The sequence below is a fragment of the Giraffa tippelskirchi genome, chromosome 2 (assembly GCF_054371585.1).
Source record: "Giraffa tippelskirchi isolate mGirTip1 chromosome 2, T2T-mGirTip1v1.2.pri, whole genome shotgun sequence".
NCBI classification, from domain to species: Eukaryota; Metazoa; Chordata; class Mammalia; order Artiodactyla; family Giraffidae; genus Giraffa; species Giraffa tippelskirchi.
The window spans coordinates 151,731,374-151,750,250 of record NC_137276.1 but is presented as its reverse complement, the minus strand read 5'-3'; the positions used below and the strand labels follow the sequence as shown (position 1 = coordinate 151,750,250).

General features: G+C 40.9%; 2 protein-coding genes across 2 annotated transcripts in view; one reads left to right on the top strand and one right to left on the bottom strand.

Annotated features, from left to right (window-relative positions):
• MCF2L2 (MCF.2 cell line derived transforming sequence-like 2) overlaps positions 1–18,877 on the top strand; it is a 255,566-nt gene that overhangs the window by 124,963 nt on the left and 111,726 nt on the right. Inside the window, exon 14 of the mRNA XM_081571158.1 lies at positions 5,461–5,549. Coding sequence (XP_081427284.1) covers positions 5,461–5,549 — 89 coding nt within the window. The remainder of the gene's footprint in view (positions 1–5,460; positions 5,550–18,877) is intronic.
• The window catches only part of B3GNT5 (UDP-GlcNAc:betaGal beta-1,3-N-acetylglucosaminyltransferase 5), a 33,574-nt gene continuing 22,619 nt past the window's right edge, over positions 7,923–18,877 (bottom strand). The window contains exon 3 of the transcript XR_014077182.1: positions 7,923–9,391. The gene's annotated coding sequence lies outside the window, so the exon portion shown is untranslated. The remainder of the gene's footprint in view (positions 9,392–18,877) is intronic.

Genomic DNA, 18,877 nt, shown 5'->3' with positions numbered 1-18,877 from the left:
GACTCTTGGTAGCCAAGTGTCTTGGGTACTTTGAACCTCTCTGAAGTACACAAGGAATGTGAAAACATTCTTTTGTGGCTATGTGTGCCCATTTGTGTCTGACTCTTTGCGACCCCATGGGCTGCAGACTTTCAGACTCTGTCCATGAAGTTTTCCAGGCAGGAATACTGGAGTGGCTTGCCATTTCCTACTCCAAGGGATCTTGCCAACTCAGGGATCGAACTAGCATCTTCTGTGTCTCTTGCATTGGCAGACGGATTCTTTACCACTGTGCCACCTGGGAAGCCCCCTTTTGTGGCTATAATAGTAGCTAAAATATACTGAGTGCTTACCAAGACCTAAACACTTTGTGCATATTAATTCACTAAGGCCTCATACATACATACATACTGTAGGCTTTCTTATTATTCCCCACTTTGCAGATGAATGAGCTAAAGCCATTATCTTCATTACCTCCACCATAGTTTGGCCCCAGCTAAATAACAGGGAGGGAACACAGCCCCACCCATCAACAGAAAATTGGATTAAAGATTTACTGAGCATGGCCTTGCCCATCAGAACAATACCCAGGGCTTCCCTGGTGGCTCAGAGGGTAAAGCATCTGCCTGCAATGCAGGAGACCTGGGTTTGATCCCCAAGTCGGGAAGATCCCCTGGAGAACAATACCCAGTTTCCCCCTCAGTCAGTCTCTCCCATCAGGAAGCTTCCATAAGCCTCTTATCCTTCTCCATCAGAGGGGAGACAGACTGAAAACCACAATCACAGAAAACTAACCAATCTGATCACATGGACCACAGCCTTGTCTAACTCAATGAAACTATGAGCCATGCCATGTAGGGCCACCCAAGACAGATGGGTCATGGTGGTGAGTTCTAACAAAATGTGGTCCACTGGAGAAGGGAATGGCAAACCACTTCAGTATTCTTGCCTTGAGAACCCCATGAACAGTATGAAAAGGCAAAAAGGTAGGACACTGATAGATGAACTCCCCAGGTCAGTAGGTGTCCAATATGCTACTGGAGATCAATGGAGAAATTACTCCAGAAAGAATGAAGAGACGGAGCCAAAGCAAAAACAACACCCAGTTAGGGATGTGACTGGTGATGGAAGTAAATTCTGATGCTGTAAAGAGCAATATTGCATAGGAACATGAACTGTTAGGTCCATGAATCAAGGCAAATTGGAAGTGGTCAAACAGGAGATGGCAAGAGTGAACATTGACGTTTTAGGAATCCATGAACTAAAATGGACTGGAATGGGTGAATTTAACTCAGATGACCATTATATCTACTACTGTGGGCAAGAATCCCTTAGAGGAATGGAGTAGCCATCATAGTCAACAAAAGAATCCGAAATGTAGTACTTGGATGCAATCTCAAAAATGACAGAATGATCTCTGTTCCTTTCCAAGGCAAACCATTCAATATCACAGGAATCCAAGGCTATGCCCGGAGCAGTAATGCTGAAGAAGCTGAAGTTGAACGGTTCTAGGAAGACCTACAAGACTTCTAGAACTAACACCCAAAAAAGATGTCCTTTTCATGATAGGGGACTGGAATGCAAAAGTAGGAAGTCAAGAAATACCTGGAGTAACAGGCAAATTTGGCCTTGGAGTACAGAATGAAGCAGGGCAAAGGCTAATAGAGTTTTGCCAAGAGAACGCACTGGTCATAGCAAACACCCTCTTCCAACAACACAAGAGAAGACTACATATGGACATCACCAGATGGTCAACACCAAAATCAGATGGATTATATTCTTTGCAGCCAAAGATGGAGAAGCTCTATACAGTCAACAAAAACAAGACAGGGAGCTGACTGTGGCACAGATCATGAACTGCTTATTGCCAAATTCAGACTTAAATTGAAGAAAGTAGGGAAAACCACTAGACCATTCAGGTATGACATAAATCAAATCCCTTACGATTATACAGTGGAAGTGAGAAATGGATTCAAGGGATTATATCTGATAGACAGAGTGCCTGAAAAACTATGGACGGAGGTTCATGACATTGTACAGGAGGCAGGGATCAAGACCATCCCCAAGAAAAAGAAATGCAAAAAGGCCAAATGATTGTCTGAGATGGCCTTACAAATAGCTGTAAAAAGAAGAGAAGTGAAAGGCAAAGGAGAAAAGGAAAGATACACCCATTTGAATGCAGAGTTCCAAAGAATAGCAAGGAGAAATAAGAAAGCCTTCCTCAGCGATCAGTGCAAAGAAATAGAGGAAAACAACAGAATGGGAAAGACTAGAGATCTCTTCAAGAAAATTAGAGATACCAAGGGAACGTTTCATGCAAAGATGGGCACAATAAAGGACAGAAATGGTACGGACCTCACAGAAGCAGAAGATAGTAAGAAGAGGTGGCAAGAATACACAGAAGAACTATACAAAAAAGATCTTCATGACCCAGATAATCACGATGGTGTGATCACTCACCTAGAGCCAGACTTCCAGGAATGTGAAGTCAAGTGGGCCTTAGGAAGCATCACTATGAACAAAGCTAGTGGAGGCGATGGAATTCCAGTTGAGCTATTTCAAATCCTATGAGATGATGCTGTGAAAGTGCTGCACTCAATATGCCAGCAAATCTGGAAAACTCAGCAGTGGCCACAGGACTGGAAAAGGTCAGTTTTCATTCCAATCCCAAAGAAAGGCAATGCCAAAGAATTTTCAAACTACCGCACAATTGCACTCATCTCACATGCTGGCAAAGTAATGCTCAAAATTCTCCAAGCCAGGCTTCAATAGTATGTCAACCATAAACTTCTAGACGTTCAAGCTGGATTTAGAAAAGGCAGAGGAACCAGAGATCAAATTGCCAACATCTGTTGGATCATCGAAAAAGCGAGAGAATTCCAGTAAAACATCTACTTCTGCTTTATTGACTACACCAAAGCCTTTGAGTGTTTGGATCACAACCAACTGTGGAAAACTTAAAGAGATGGGAATATCAGACCACCTGACCTGCCTCCTGAGAAATCTGTATGCAGGTGAGCAAGCAACAGTTAGAACTGGCCATGGAACAACAGACTGTTTCCAAATCAGGAAATGAGTACATTAAGGCTGTATATTGTCACCCTGCTTATTTAACTTATATGCAGAGTACATCATGAGAAATGCTGGATTGGATGAAGCACAAGCTGGAATCAAGATTGCCAGGAGAAATATCAATAAGCTCAGATATGCAGATGACACCATCCTTATGGCAGGAAGTGAAGAAGAACTAAAGAGCCTCTTGATAAAAGTGAGAGAAGAGAGTGAAAAAGTTGGATTAAAACTCAACTTTCAGCAAACTAAGATCATGGCATCTGGTCCCATCACTTCATGGCAAATAGATGGGGAAACAATGGAAACAGTGAGAGAGTTTATTGTTTTGTGCTCCAAAATCACTGCAGATGGTGACTGCTGACATAAAATTAAAAGACGCTTGCTCCTTGGAAGAAAAGTTATGACCAACCTAGACAGCATATTAAAAAGCAGAGCCATTATTTTGCCAACCAACGTCCATCTTGTCAAAGCTATGGTTTTTCCAGTAGTCATGTGTGGATGTGAAAGTTGGGCTATAAAGAAAGCTGAGCACTGAAGAATTGATGGTTTTGAACTGTGGTGTTGGAGAAGACTTTTGAGTGTCCCTTGGACAGCAAGGAGATCCAACCAGTCCATCCTAAAGGAAATCAGTCCTGAATATTTATTGGAAGGACTGATGCTGAAGCTGAAACTGTAATACTTTGGCCACCTGATGTGAAGAACTGACTCATTTGAAAACACCCTGATGCTGGGAAAGGTTGAAGGTGGGAGGAGAAGGGGATGACAGAGGATGAGATGGTTGGATGGCATCACCAACTCAATGTACATGAGTCTGAGTAAACTCTGGGAGTTGGTAATGGACAGGAAGGCCTGGCATGCTGCAGTCCATGGGGTTGCAAAGAGTTGGACACAACTGAGCGACTGAACTGAACTGACCTGAAGCTAAGGCTCTTTGATAATGTATGCTTCATGTGTGGAAGAGCAAAACTTGAACTCTGGCAACATTGCTCCCACGTCCTTGCCTTTAACTTCACTGCTGTACTTAACAGAATTAAGGGCAAGTGGTTCTCAGTCATGGGTATTGCCAGTCAGTATATGCATTTCTAGTTCCCTGTTACTATGCCTCAAATCACTCAGGTTACAGAGAACGAGGAGCCCAATGGGTTGTCCATTGTTTTAAAATAGCTTCAGCAGTCATACAACCTGGGGCAGCTAATTGTGCACTTCACTACAGATTTCAACATGTATAGAAAACCCACAGAAAGATCAAGGGGCTTCCAGTTGGCTCACAGAGGCTTGGGAAGGGCCTGTGGAGGCAAGACAGTCAACCTCCATCAAGTCTACCACACATAAGCCTCCGGGTGGTATTGGTGACATTAGGTGGATGACGTTTTGGCCACCGGACCTAGAAATGCTCATTTCCTGTCCTGGGTTAATCGCATGTATCCTGTGAGTTTCCCAAAGGAACTGTATATACAAGGGTGGTGATGGTGACAAGTAAGAACATAAAGTACCATTTACTTACTAGTCTTGTGGTCATCACCCCCAGAGCAGCCTTCTGGTAAAACTAGGTTAGAAAGCTACAACCTAACCAGGGCTTCTCCTCCCCAAATCCCAATCTTACTGCCAAATAACTGTGGAGGTTGAAGATGGCTATTTCCAGGCATCTTAGTGCGCTGTGGGAAGGAGAGGAGGGAGAGAGAATGATTGAGAGATAAGAGTAGAGCAAGCCTGCCCAATTTCCTCCAGACTCAGCAGATTCTTCACACAGTCATCCTGTCCACTAATAAATACGATTGCATTAGTTCTGGAATGCAACTGTTAAATCATTAGATTAGCAACGATTTCTGTCCTCTTACATAATCATAGTGTGTTTAAATGGTAAGATTTTAGTATTTTTCAAATTTTCTATTAATAATCACTAATTAATTACCTGTATAATGGAAAGAATACACTCAGTATAATGTGGTACCTAGAATTCAATCTTCCAATCCAAGAACAACATCAAGTGCAATATTATACATTGCAAATGAAAATGCTAAAGTGTCAGTGTATAAACAGGATCCATGAAGTTTAGAATAGTTAAAGAAGACTTCATGAAGAAAACAACTTTTTAACTGGGCCTTAAAAATGGGAATGATGGAAACTATCATTTTTACCATATTACCTTGATTGATTGGTTACAGTTTGATGTTTTCTGTGGTGTTGGGTATGACTTTTTTCTCTTTGGATCAAGTGCCTGGGATCAAGGACTCTTTCTTTTCTGCATCTCATCTTCACCTCCAATTTCATCTACTGTTTTGAAAATCACTGTAGCAGCTCAATTAAGCGTTGTTAATCAACTACATCAGCTTGATCCAAGTCAGGCTAAGTGCTCTGAGTTATTAGCCAACTAGCCAAATTAATGGTAGGTTTCCTTTATCTCTCTAGTTCCTCATCAGAAAACATCTGAGGAACCTTATGCAGAGACAGATTTAAACTCAGAGGAAAAGGAAGATGAGACTAAATCTGAAATCAAGGTAAGATCACCTTTCCTTTACTGATAGAAATTTCTGACGTGTATAAGAGTGCTGCCATAATTATCAATAAACCAATAAATTGTGTTTCCCTATTTTATATCTATCATCACCCCCAGAAGATGTGCCCATAAAGGCACATAGCATAGTCTAGTGCTCCCAAGAGATGAGCTTTGTAGAATTTCTTCCTTTTCTTCTTAATTGCAACTAAAAATGAAAAGCTGTTTGGTCATACATAATGTACTTGGGGCTTCCCAAGTGGCGCTAGTGGTAAAGAACCGCCTGCCAATGCAGGAGACAGAAGAGATGTGGGTTTGATCCCTGGGTCAGGAAGATCCCCTGGAAGAGGGCATAACAACCCACTCCAGCATTCTTGCCTAGAGAATCCCATGGATAGAGGAGCCTGGTGGGCGACAGTCCGTAGGGTTGCAAAGAGTCAGTCACCACTGAAGCAACTTAGCATAGCACACACAGCATAATGTACATGATTGTTGGTAGATAATGTTTTATTGAAGAAAAAATCATTTTATTCATTCCTATAATGACTTCATATTTAAAATTGGTGGAACAGTGTATGGTTTATATATATAAAAGAACATGACAAAATTACATACAGCTACACATACATACACTCACACACACATATAGCTGATGAACTCTGAATAAGCACTGTGGATTGTGCCAAAGTCATTTTCTTGCTTTTAATACTGTACTCTAGTTGTGTGAGATGTTAACATTTGAGGAGGTTGGGGGGAGAATTCATGGGACTTACCTGTACATTTATTTGTAAACTCATGTGAATCTACAGTTATTTCAAAATGAAAGATTTTTTTTGAAAAAAAAAGCATAAGCTTTGGAATCTGGCAGACCTAGATTTAAGCCACATAACCTCTCTACACCTCAGTTTCTAATCTATAAAACTGGTAATAACAACAGCTACCTCCTGAAACTGTTTCAAACATCAATAGAAAATGTGAAAATGACCAAGCACTGTATAATTGTAAAGTAATGCTATATTCAAAAACCCCAGCAAGATGAATTATGAATATGTATTGCTGTATAGCAACCCCAGAATACATCCCCTTTCCTGTGCTTCACTGAAAAATTAAATATCTGGCTGACTGAATGGTTCTGAAACAGAAGCCAGTAGACTGTGGGCTCAAATGTACTTCACCAATAGTTCATATTCGTCATCAGTTCCTAATGTGTCCAAATCTAGGTCCCTTCAACAGAGAATCCCCTGACCATTAAGGAGTCAGGCAGAAAACAAGTCACAGGCTTTTCTTTCTAGAGGCAGAAACAATGTGGGAACTAGTTCCCAGCAGACTTTTCTTAGAAAGTTGCATTCTTCTGTGTTTGTTCAGCCATCCTTCTGTATTCCGGGCAGACAAGGGCACTGTTATTGCTGTTTTAGAATCCCTGATAGTTGTAGGTATTACATCACCATCTCTTCCAGAGTTAGGAAACAATTTGCAACTTCAGTCTTGTAAATTTTTTATATTTTTGGCAATGTCTTTGTCTGGTTTTGGTATCAGGGTAATGGTGGCTTCATAGAATAACTTTGAGAGCGTTTCCCTCCTCTTCAGCCTTTTGGAAAAGTTTGAGAATGATTAGTGTAAGTTCTTATTTGTATGTGTGGTAGAATTCCCCAGTGAAGCCCTCTGGTCCTGGACTTTTGTTTGCAAGGAGTTTTGATCATTATTATTATTACAGATTCTATCTCACTTCCAGTGATCAATCTGCTCAGATTATCAATTTCTTCTTGATTCAGTTTTAGTGGGCTGTATGTTTCTAAAGCTTGTCAGTTTCCTCCAGGTTGTCCAATTTGTTGACATATAATTATTCGTAGTATCATACAGTCTTGGTCAAACATTTTTTGAAATGGGCAAATGCAATTAAACTTCACATGACTTAAATTCATGAAGTCTGTGAATCATTAAATTATATAAAAAGGGTTTAACTGTGATCACCTTCAAAACTGAGCATCAATCTACCCTTTTCTGTACCCTGGTCTCCAGAGAATGTCATCTTTGAAGGTGAGGTCTGTGTCAAGTGCACCAGAGCCCAGATTGGGTACCTGAACTCATATGTCATTGCATTGACTCACAATGTGATTTCAGCTCATTTCACATTTCTATGACTTACTTTGCCTATCTTTAGACAGCATATTTATGACCTGCACACTTTTTTGTTATTTATTTTTAATTGAAGGATAATTGCTTTACAGTATTGTGTTGGTTTCTACCAAACATAAGCATGAATCAGCCATAGGTTTACCATACTTTATAAAGATGCCATGGGAGTTGTCAGTACGTAAAGGTTCTCATATATCAGAATTCAAATTAGAGTAAATTATTTCAATAATTATAAACAATATGAGTGCTGTTGTTTTATTTGTTGTAAAAGAAAATAAAGGAAATATTGTCAGTAAAATAAAGCACCTTCCCTCAAGGAAGACCTCAAAGTATTTAAGGCCAAAGGTTTCCATAAGCTATATTTATCATTTACTCTGATGTTACATACTGGTAAAAATAAACAGTGCAGGAATAGGGGTGGCAGAGGCCAACAGGTTTGGAAAATGTTGAGTAGGATTCAGAAAACTCTGACCACCAAACCTCTGATTTCTTCCTTCTTCTGCTGTGCTGTTTGTTTAACTCAGGCTCCAAGCCCATCCTGCTAGGATGCTTGCTTCCACTGGGCTTAGGCCGATCACCAACAGCAGAGGTCCTCCTAAGCAGACACAGGTACAGGCTGTCGTCATCCTTCTGTGCTTGTGTTGCTTTTTCCCTTGCTGTTGTCTAGTTTAGGCATTTAATGAAGGGATTTTCTCACAAGAACTTATATATTAATAGTCAAGGTAGTAAAGCAAGCAGGGTAGGAACAGAGGCTGCCAAACTTCCTCATTTTGGAGAATGGTGGCATGTCAGACTTTTGCTTCTATACCCCACGGCTATGAGAAGAATAAGCAGAATCCACAGTCATGAACAATATAAGTAGGAAGATAGGAGATTTGTGCACTAAAGCCCCAAATCCTGGACCTAGATATCAATTTAGAATCAGTAAAGGCAATTAGTGTTTCCCAAGGTGGGTGGTATAACCAGAAAAATCATCATTCTAAAATATGTTAAGAAAACTAGTAAGAAAAAAGGTAAATTAGAAAAGAAGGTTTAGATACATGCCTGGATTGTTCAAAACAGGGACAAGGAGGTTGAATGACATCAAGAACAATCACTGATGCTTGTGTTTTGTGGTCACTGTCCAAAGCAGATGACCAGGATAGGAGAACACACATCTGCCTCCAGGTAACAATTCCAACACCTTTTAAGCCTTAGGCCAGGAACTCAAAGATGAAATGAAGCCACAGTCAGTCTAGGAGAGTGAATCATAAGGTTGTGATAAATGTTCCTCCTTGCCCTCAAGAGGAAATGCTCATGGGGGGAAAAAAAAAAGCTTTAAACCCAAACCATTCATGATTACTGCTGGGATCACTGAAACTACCTGCAAGTAAGATCATGATACAATTTTATCATCATCGGAGAATTCATTCTCAAAAAAGGTGTCCCCTGTTCCGTGCCAGGAGGATCTCTGGTGTGCCAGTTCACAGGAACTTGACAAGCTCAACTTGAGGAGGCAGCTGAGACTTGTGGGGCAGTCTGGCAGCTGTGAGGGCATGCGCTTGGCTCCTTGACACTGTCTCTGGGAAAGCCACAGTGGAGTCATTTGCTGTGGTTGCTGGCAGTAGTGAAGTGGCTACTTTCTGTTCTTCATGTCACTGGTTGGAAGTTGAAAGCGTGACTCACCGAGGCTGCTTTCCCTGGGCTGCTCACATCACTGCCTCTTTGAAGCTGTAAAGAAGCCAAAGGCTGATGAGGATTTCTTTCTCTTAAACGCCAACCCTCAGGAAAAAGGAAGCGCTGTTGGCCATGAGCACTATGAATAGAGTTTCTGGGCACCTATTAAAATAGCAAGGCCTTTTCAGGCTTCTGAGCAAACAGGCTCCTTCATAAAATTATTTTTTAAGCATAAAAAGCCAAGGTAGAAAGAAAACTGAGGTGAGGAAATGGTTGCTACACTGACTGAGGGCCAGACATTGTGCTGGTCCTATGTATACTTGACTTCATCACCAGTCCTCAATTTGTGAGGAAGGTGACCCTTCCTTTGTTTTATCTGTGATGCTGTTGAGACGCTGAGGAACTAAGTGAGTTTCCCCAGGGCTCACACATCCAGTAAATGATTGAATTGGAATCTGAAATTAGCAGCTTACTTAATCTTTGCATTTACTTTTCTATCTAATTTAACCTATCTACCTGATAACTTACTTAATCTACCTAACTACCAATTTACTTAACCTTTCATCCTCTAACTTTCCTCTTCTGCAAAATGCAGATAAGAAAAGTGACCTCCTCCAAGTGGCTGATTAAATGAGTAATACACAAAAAGCACCTAGCATGATGCCCGGCATACAGAAGATTCTTAGTAATGTTAGTTTTCCATTTAATCCTATGTTTATAAATAGAATAATCTGTGTAAGAGATGAAAAGAAGCTGAAAGAAGGTCAGATTCAGGTCTTAAATAGCTTCTCCTAATCTCGAATATGTATCTTTTTGCCAAATGATAACAGATCAGGGCCAAATTCAGTTCATTGCTTTCTCACTCTTCTGAATCCCAGAATCTTTCATTTACCTGTTTCTCACCAAGAGAACTATGTGTACTATAAGCACATTTCACTGTTCACTTTCTGTGATGTTTTGAAGTCTGGTCATTCTTAGAGATAATAAGAAATTCAAAGAATCCACCAAATCTTGAGCTCCCCAGCCAAGCTCTCTGATCAGTTTCTAGAATGAAGATTCTTAAGGTTTCCTATGTACTACAACCCTGAGAAGCTTATTCACAATACAGATTCTCAGGCTCCAGCCACAGAGATGCTGATTCAGGAGGTCTGGGGTACGGCCCACGAATATGAATTTTTAACTTGTGCATATGGTGACTAGAATGCAGGTGGTATAAGGACTGCACTTTTGGTCACATGGAGCTAGAGGCTATATGTGTAGGCCATTCAGATAAAGAAGAAATTATTAAGGTAAATCTGGGTCTCATAGGTTAATACAGGGTCCAGAATGTAGAAGAGTGAGGATGTGACTATATTCATCTATGAGAATGTATTTTTCACTGAAGGAACTACATGAAGAAAAAGAATAACAGTAAGACCACTGTTGGCTTTGCTCTTTGACCAATACAAAGTTGACCTGACTAAAATATTTGATGTGTCAAATTTGGGTGGCTTATTCAGCTCAATTTAATAAATATCAAAGCTATTGCTATGGGTCACATATGGGAAACAATTCTAACATGGGACCTAAACTCAATAAACTTATAAGTTTCAGGGGAGAAACAACCTATTTCTAATAATTTATAATACAAAGCAGAATGACATACCTCTGGTAAAACGAATATCATGTATTAGAAGGCAGAAGTTTGAGTAAGCTCATGGACATGAGTTTGAGTAAGCTCCAGGAGTTGGTGATGGACAGGGAAGCCTGGCATTCTGCAGTCCATGGGGTGGCAAAGAGTCGGACACAACTAAGCAACTGAACTGAACTGAGAAGGCAGAAGAGGGGACAGTTCATAGCAAGTATGTCAGGAATGTTTTTTCAAAGAAGGTGGCATTTGAACTTTAAAGAATAAGTACAGATTGCCAGGCTGGATACCTGGTGTTATATAGCAGCTTCCCACTAGCTAGCTATTTTATACATGGTACATGGTAGTGTATATATGTCAGTGCTACTCTCTCAGTTTGTCCCATATTCTCCCTCTGGTGCTCTGTGACAACCTAGAGGGGTGGGATGGAGGTATCAAGAGGGAGGGGATAGATACTTATGGCTGATTTCCATTATCAGACACATATAGATGCTTATAGCTGATTTCTGTTGTTATACGGCAGAAACCAACACAACATTGCAAAGCAAGTATCCTCCAACTGAAAATTTTAAATAAAGAACAAATGCAACTTTGAACATGATACAGTGAGAGGCACTGAGGTGAAAAGGCTACAAGCTGTGCAGTTCCAACTCTAGGACATTCTGGAAAAGGCAGAACCCACAGAGACAGCAAAACATCAGTGGTCACCAAGGGTTAGTGGGGAGGAGGGATAAATAGGCAGAGCACAGAGGAATTTTAGGGCAGGAAAGTGCTTTATGACCTGACTGTCAGTGCAGGTTCTTGTTTGCAGCAAGTATACCCTCTGGGGCGGAGAAGGCAATGGCAACCCACTCCAGTACTCTTGCCTGCAAAATCCCATGGACAGAGGAGCCTGGTAGGCTGCAGTCCATGGGGTCTCGAAGAGTCAGATTCAACTGAGCAACTTCACTTTCACTTTTCGCTTTCATGCATTGGAGAAGGCAATGGCAACCCACTCCAGTGTTCTTGCCTGGAGAGTCCCAGGGACGGAGGAGCCTGGTAGGCTGCTGTCTATGGGGTTGCACAGAGTCGGACATGACTGAAGTGACTTAGCAACAGTAGCAGCAGCATACCCTCTGGAGATGTGATGATGGGGGCTGGGGACAAAGGATCTCTGCCTTCCCTTCACTTTTGCGTGGAACCTAAAACTGCTCTGAAAAATAAAACCTATTAAAAAAAAAAAAAGAATAAATGCAACTTTGAAAGGTGGATAAGACAGAGAAGGCCAGTCCAGGATGGTGAAGGAGTAAAGCCTCAGAAATCTGAAGGGAGCATAAGCTATTCTGGGAATAGTCCAAGAAAACTGGGAAGGTAGACCAAAGAGAGGCTGCTTAAGGCTTTGGTTGAGGGTTTTTGCCAACAAGGGCACCTGTGTACTGGCACAATATGGATACAGCAATGGAGAGTAAATTAGATGCAGACAGACAGGCTGACCAGCTGCCAGCAGTTGTCACAGTCTACCTGAGACTTCGATGTTGAGAGCCTACTAATGGCAGTGGCAGAAAAAGAAGATGAGCAGAGCTCATACCCATTAGTCCAGATGTTCCACCACCCCCACCCCAGGAATACTCTAGACTATTCAAGAAAGTTTGATGAATGAAGGAAAAGATCAAGGCAGAGAAATAAGAGGATAGATTTAATGGGGAAGGAAAGGAAGATATTGAAGAGCCCTTCAAGTTTTTCATCTTGGATCCCTCAGTAGATGAATTTGTTGGCCAACATAGAGAACTCAGTTCAGTTCAGTTCAGCTGGTCAGTCGTGTCCGACTCTTTGTGACCCCATGGACCGCAGCATGCCAGGCCTCCCTGTCCATCGCCAACTCCTGGAGTTTACCCAAACTCATGTCCATTGAGTCAGTGATGCCATCCAACCATCTCATCCTCTGTCATCCCCTTCTCCTCCTGCCTTCAATCTTTCCCAGCATCAGGGTCTTTTCAAATGAGTCAGTTCTTTGCATCAGGTGGCCAAGTATTAGAGTTTCAGCTTCAACATCAGTCCTTCTAATGAATACCCAGGACTGATCTCCTTTAGGATGGACTGGTTGGATCTCCTTGCAGTCCAAGGGACTCTCAAGAGTCTTCTCCAACACCACAGTTCAAAAGCATCAATTCTTCAGTGCTCAGCTTTCTCTATAGTCCAACTCTCACATCCATACATGACCACTGGAAAAACCATACCTTTGACTAGACAGAACTTTGTTGGCAAAGTAATGTCTCTGCTTTTAAATATGCTATCTAGGTTGGTCATAACTTTCCTTCTAAGGAGTAAGTGTCTTTTGCTGCAGTCACCATCTGCAGTGATTTTGGAGCCCCAAAAAATAAAGTCTGCCACGTTTCCACTGTTTCCCCATCTATCTGCCATGAAGTGATGGGACCAGATGCCATGATTTTAGTTTGCTGAATGTTGAGTTTTAATCCAACTTTTTCACTCTCCTCTCTCACTTTCATCAAGAGGCTCTTTAGTTCTTCTTTGCTTTCTGCCATAAGGGTGGTGTCATCTGCATATCTGAGGTTATTGATATTTCTCCCAGCAATCTTGATTCCAGCTTGTGCTTCATCCAATCCAGCATTTCTCATGATGTACTCTGCATATAATTTAAATAAGCAGGGTGACAATATACAGCCTTAATGTACTCCTTTCCTGATTTGGAACCAGTCTGTTGTTCCATGTCCAGTTCTAACTGTTGCTTCCTCACCTGCATACAGATTTCTCAGGAAGCAGGTCAGGTGGTCTGGTATTCCCATCTCTGTAAGTTTTCCACAGTTGCCTTTCTTTGGGATTGGAATGAAAACTGACCTTTTCCAGTCCTGTGGCCACTGCTGAGTTTTCCAAATTTGCTGGCATATTGAGTGCAGCACTTTCACAGCATCATCTTATAGGATTTGAAATAGCTCAACTGGAATTCCATCGCCTCCACTAGCTTTGTTTGTACTGATGCTTCCTAAGGCCCACTTGACTTTGCATTCCAGGATGTCTGGCTCTAGATGAGTGATCAGACCATGGTGATTATCTGGGTCATGAAGATGTTTTTTATACAGTTCTGTGTATTCCTGCCACCTCTTCTTAATATCTTCTGCTTCTGTTAGGTCCATACCATTTCTGTCCTTTATTGTGCCCATCTTTGCATGAAATGTTCCCGTGGTATCTCTAATTTTCTTGAAGAGATCTCTAGTCTTTCCCATTCTATTGTTTTCCTCTATTTCTTTGCACTGATCACTGGGGAAGGCTTTCTTATCTCTTCTTGCTATTCTTTGGAATAGAGCACTCAGAAGGAGCATTAGAAAGTGAGGACTTATGCAGGCTGAGTCCAGCATTTGTGACCTCGTAAATCTGCAATAGCAACTCACATCTCTCTGTTGGCTGAGCTAACTCTGCCCCAGAGGCCACATCCCTCCCCACACCAGCAAGAGTCAGCCAGTTGGCCTTGAGGTTATGCAGAAATTATTTGTGAACTAGGTTAAAGCACTTTTATAAATTTAATAAAGCATTTTTCAAACCTGTGATTTTATGTGTCCTGACCCAGGGATCAAACCTGGGTCTCCTGTATCGCAGGTAGATTCTTTACCAGCTGAGTCACCAAGGAAGCCCAAGTAAGATTAACAGACATAAAAATTGTAAAAATTGTTACATTAACATTTATACATTAAAATCACATGAAATCAAACAGCCTGAGAAAATTTATGATATATGAGCAACTTCCTTTCAATGTCCTTGGCTTGCTTATTTCCTTCACATTTTCTTGGTTGGGGAATGGCAGAAAGGTATCTTGTGATATATTCCTTACTTTCTGATATTTTTAACAGAACTACAGACCTGTATATCATTGGTAAAACAATGTTTGCAGTTTTTTAAGAAGACATTTCCTTCCATAAGCAAATATTATAAGTAATGTTTAGATATTAGTCCAACCTATAAAAGCCAATTTAACCAGTAAGAACAGTGAACTAATTACTAACAATTCTAGCTGGGAAATTCAAGATCTTACATATAAGAGACCCTAGAAAAATTTTGTAAAGTTTGCCTCTGGGACCCATTTCCTATCTTTCTCTAGTTGTTTCCTCTTTCCACAAAGCTTCTGGACCACTAATGCCTGTCTCCTCAAGCTTGCTCTTCCCCTCCGAAAGGCTTCAGTCTATAAAATGTCCTAAAGCCTTCCTCTTCTGCCTCTGCTCTTCTCCCCTACCTCTTGGAAGCTTCCTCCCAATACAGCTGATCTGGACCAGAGGTGAGAGAAATCTGAATGAGCTAGTTCACAGCAATGCATGGTTGAGTGACTGGCAGTCCCTTAACCCTTCTGCAAATACTTGCCATCTTTTAAAAGGGACTGACTGCCCCTTTTATCCAAAGGAATCTTTAGGCTGTGGCTTCTTCAGTGAAGTATAGGAAAAGGTGTGTTGGAAAAAGGTCTGTGAGAGGGAGCAAATAGGACGGATCAGCTGGCCAGGGATTCCCTTGAAGGACAGATTCTCTAAGTGGTTCCTGTTCAAAAGTCCTTCCTATTCTCCACATTAGAACCCACTGAACCTCAAAAATCAGCAGGGTAGGGTTTCCCCTTTCCTGGTAGTTCCAGCAATGGAGAGGGGAGGCTATTTCTTCCCAAGCTGATGTTTTTCACTCTGAGAAATACAGTGTCTTTAAGGTCACCCTAGACTAAGGCTGGAGGTTTCCTTTCCTTTCCTTCCTGCTCTCCTCCTCTAAGCCATGCCAATCTATAATTATTCAGAGGTTCTTACTTTCCATACCTCTTTTGCTTTCTTGGGTTTTCATTATTAATTTACAGTGCCAGAAGAGGCTTAACCTTAAACACTTCTTGTAATGATCACTCTTCATACTTTAAATAAATAGGGTAGGAGTTCCCTGCTGGTTCAGTGGCTAAGACTCTATGCTCCCAGTACAGGGGCCTCAGGTTCGATCCCTGGTCAGTGAACTAGATCCTGCAGGCTGCAACTAAGACCCAGTGCAGCTAAGTAAATAGATAAATATTTTTAATAAAAATAAATAAATAATGAAGAGGGTGCTTCACCTTCTTATCTGCCTTCCATTTTCTCTCTCAGAATTAGGTCTAGCAGCTTTCCTTTCTAAGAAGTGTGATAATATAATAAACCATGCTTTTAAATTACCAGATACTATCTCTTTAAAAGAGTTGGAGATGAAGTTGCTCTCCGAGCAGTCCTAAAATCATAAAGAGAAATCACTTAGTTTCAGGGAAAAACTAATTTGATTCTGTTTCAGATGTTGCTGTCTCTCTTTTGGGGGAAAAATGTTAATAATCAATTGAAAATTAGCTCTTGATAATTTTTACAATGTAAGTTTTAAAAAGATAGATTCTTCAGAGAAATTGAGATAAAATTTTTTTTTTTTACAGAATTCCTTTAGTTTTGGCACTTAGCCTATTTTTTTCAAGTTTTGAAAATATGTCTTTCTTCAAAATATAGGGGAGACAAAACAATCAGATTCTATGTTGAAGATATAAGAAGTCATGATTAAAGGTGATTCAGGAAAAACTGCATATGAGTTGGTGTCACTTTGAAACCAGGGAGAGGCTAAGGTACCGGGAGTGATGCAGGGCCTGGAGCAGCTACCAGCCTGCCTGCCTTAATGAACACACAGGAGGAGGGAGTTCCCCACCTGATTGGCCTCCCAAAGGAGTAGTTTATGGGTTGGTTCCCTTTTACAGCACCAGTTGACTGAGAAAATCTCTTCTTTGGGATGCCCTGGGGTATTTCCAAGTCAGGGTGACTGAAGGAAAACAGGATATGATTTCACAAGAAACTTGTTCTGCTTTCAAATCACCTCATTTTATAATTCAATCAGTGAGGCTTGTAAGGAAACCCTAACAGAGAAATAAAGCAGCAATTGGTGGGTTGGTCTGTGGTCAGTTTTCTTGGCTCATTATTTGAATCAAAGGACCAATATTTGAAAACAAGCAAGCATTTATTTGTATATGTTCTCCTCCTCATAGAGCTTTCAGGAAGCTTAATTCAAAAGTTGCCCAAAAGTACTCTAGCTGTGGGTTAGCTTTCATCTCAAAATTGGAAGCAATAGCACCTATGTTGGTATTTTATAAGCAGAGGAACATTTAATTGCCAAATTACTCACCTCCCTCATTTTACACAGAAGAAAATGGATACCCATGAAGATTAAGTGACATGGCCAACATCTCCCAGCTAGTGACAAATGTGGGGGCTCTATTATACATGAGCAGGCAGCAACTGCCCAACAATTACTGAAGATCAGCATGCTGAGTGCATAACATAATTGCCTATTGTAATCTCCACCCAGTAGATATTAAATGCCATTTAACCATAAATGCCATTTATAAAGCTTTTCCTTTGTGCTAAGTATTTTAATGTTTGCCAACAAAGATCCATATAGTCAAAACTATGATTTTTCCAGTAGTCATGTATGGATGTGAGAGTTGGACCATGAAGAAGGCTGAGCACCAAAGAACTGATGCTTTTGAATTGTGCTGGAGAAAACTCTTGAGAATCCCTTGGACAGCAAGGAGATCAAATCAGTCAATCCTAAAGGAAATCAACCCTGAATATTCATTGGAAAGACTGATGCTGAAGCTGAAGCTGCAATACTTTGGCTATAAAGAGCTAGGTCATTGGAAAAGACCCTGATGCTGGGAAAGATTGAAGGAAGGAGGAGAAGGGGGCTACAGAGGATGAGATGGTTGGATGGTATCATCGACTCAATCGACATGAGTTTGGGCAAACTCCAGGAGGTAGTGAAGGACAGGGAAGCCTGGCCTGCTGCCATCCATGGGGTCACAGAGTTGGACCCGACTGAGTGACTGAACAACAACAATCACAAAAACCTTCTGATGTAGATGTTATTACACCTGTTTTACTCATAGAGAAGTAAGGTGCTACCCAAGGCCACTTTAAAAAAAAAATAAGCCAGGGATTCCCACCCAAATTTACCTCTCATACCTCAGTTTGTATTCTTTTCACTCTTTAAGAGATTTTCAAATTATAGGTCACAATGGTAACGGTGAACTCAGGTGGGTTTACTAGCATTTATAAATAAATAAAAAGAATAGAGAGCAATGGGATAGAATTTAAAATAGAATGTATCCAATCACAAAATCACACAAACATTTTTCAGTTACATGTACATCTGTTATATGTTTTTTCCAAGGCCACCAAACAATTAACTCAATTCTACACAGTCTACCTGAAGATAGCATCAGATTCCAAACAATGAGGACTCAGTCTTATTAAGACTGCTCCCAAGCCCCTTCAGAGGCCAATGGCAAACCCAAGTTGTCACCTGTGCTTCTGAGAAACTGGCTAGGTGCTTCCTAAAAGTTACCTCATTAACATAAACCCAAGTGTGGTTGAAAGGGATTTGTTATAAATATCAAGACACTGTTAACACAGGAAATTTTAGGAGTTCTGTGCCAGAAATAGGATGAAAACCAAATATCGATTTCTCAACTATAAATCACAATATATATGTGTAAGTGTTATTATGTAAACATTTTTCCTGTGGACTGTGGTCAGATTTTGAAAGCCACTGCACCAAAACTAATCCATCTAAACCTTAGCAAAACACTGGTATACAGTGTAGTTAACTGTAGGCTCTCATTAAAAGAGTCCCCAGATCTGCTGTGGTCCTTCCCATATATCCTCAAAAACATGGGTGTTGTATTCCATCAACCTTGATTGACAGAGGACTTTCCTTCCACCCTGACACCACTCTGACATGTGGCCATAAGAACATAGGTTGACACAACCAAGTCCATACCCAGACATTTCAGCAAGCCTGTGAAGTCCTCTCGTACATGACAGTCTGTAAATTAGAGGGGCATCATCATTCTGTATAAAAGATGACAAATTTCACACCTGCACCTTGAGTCACTGTTA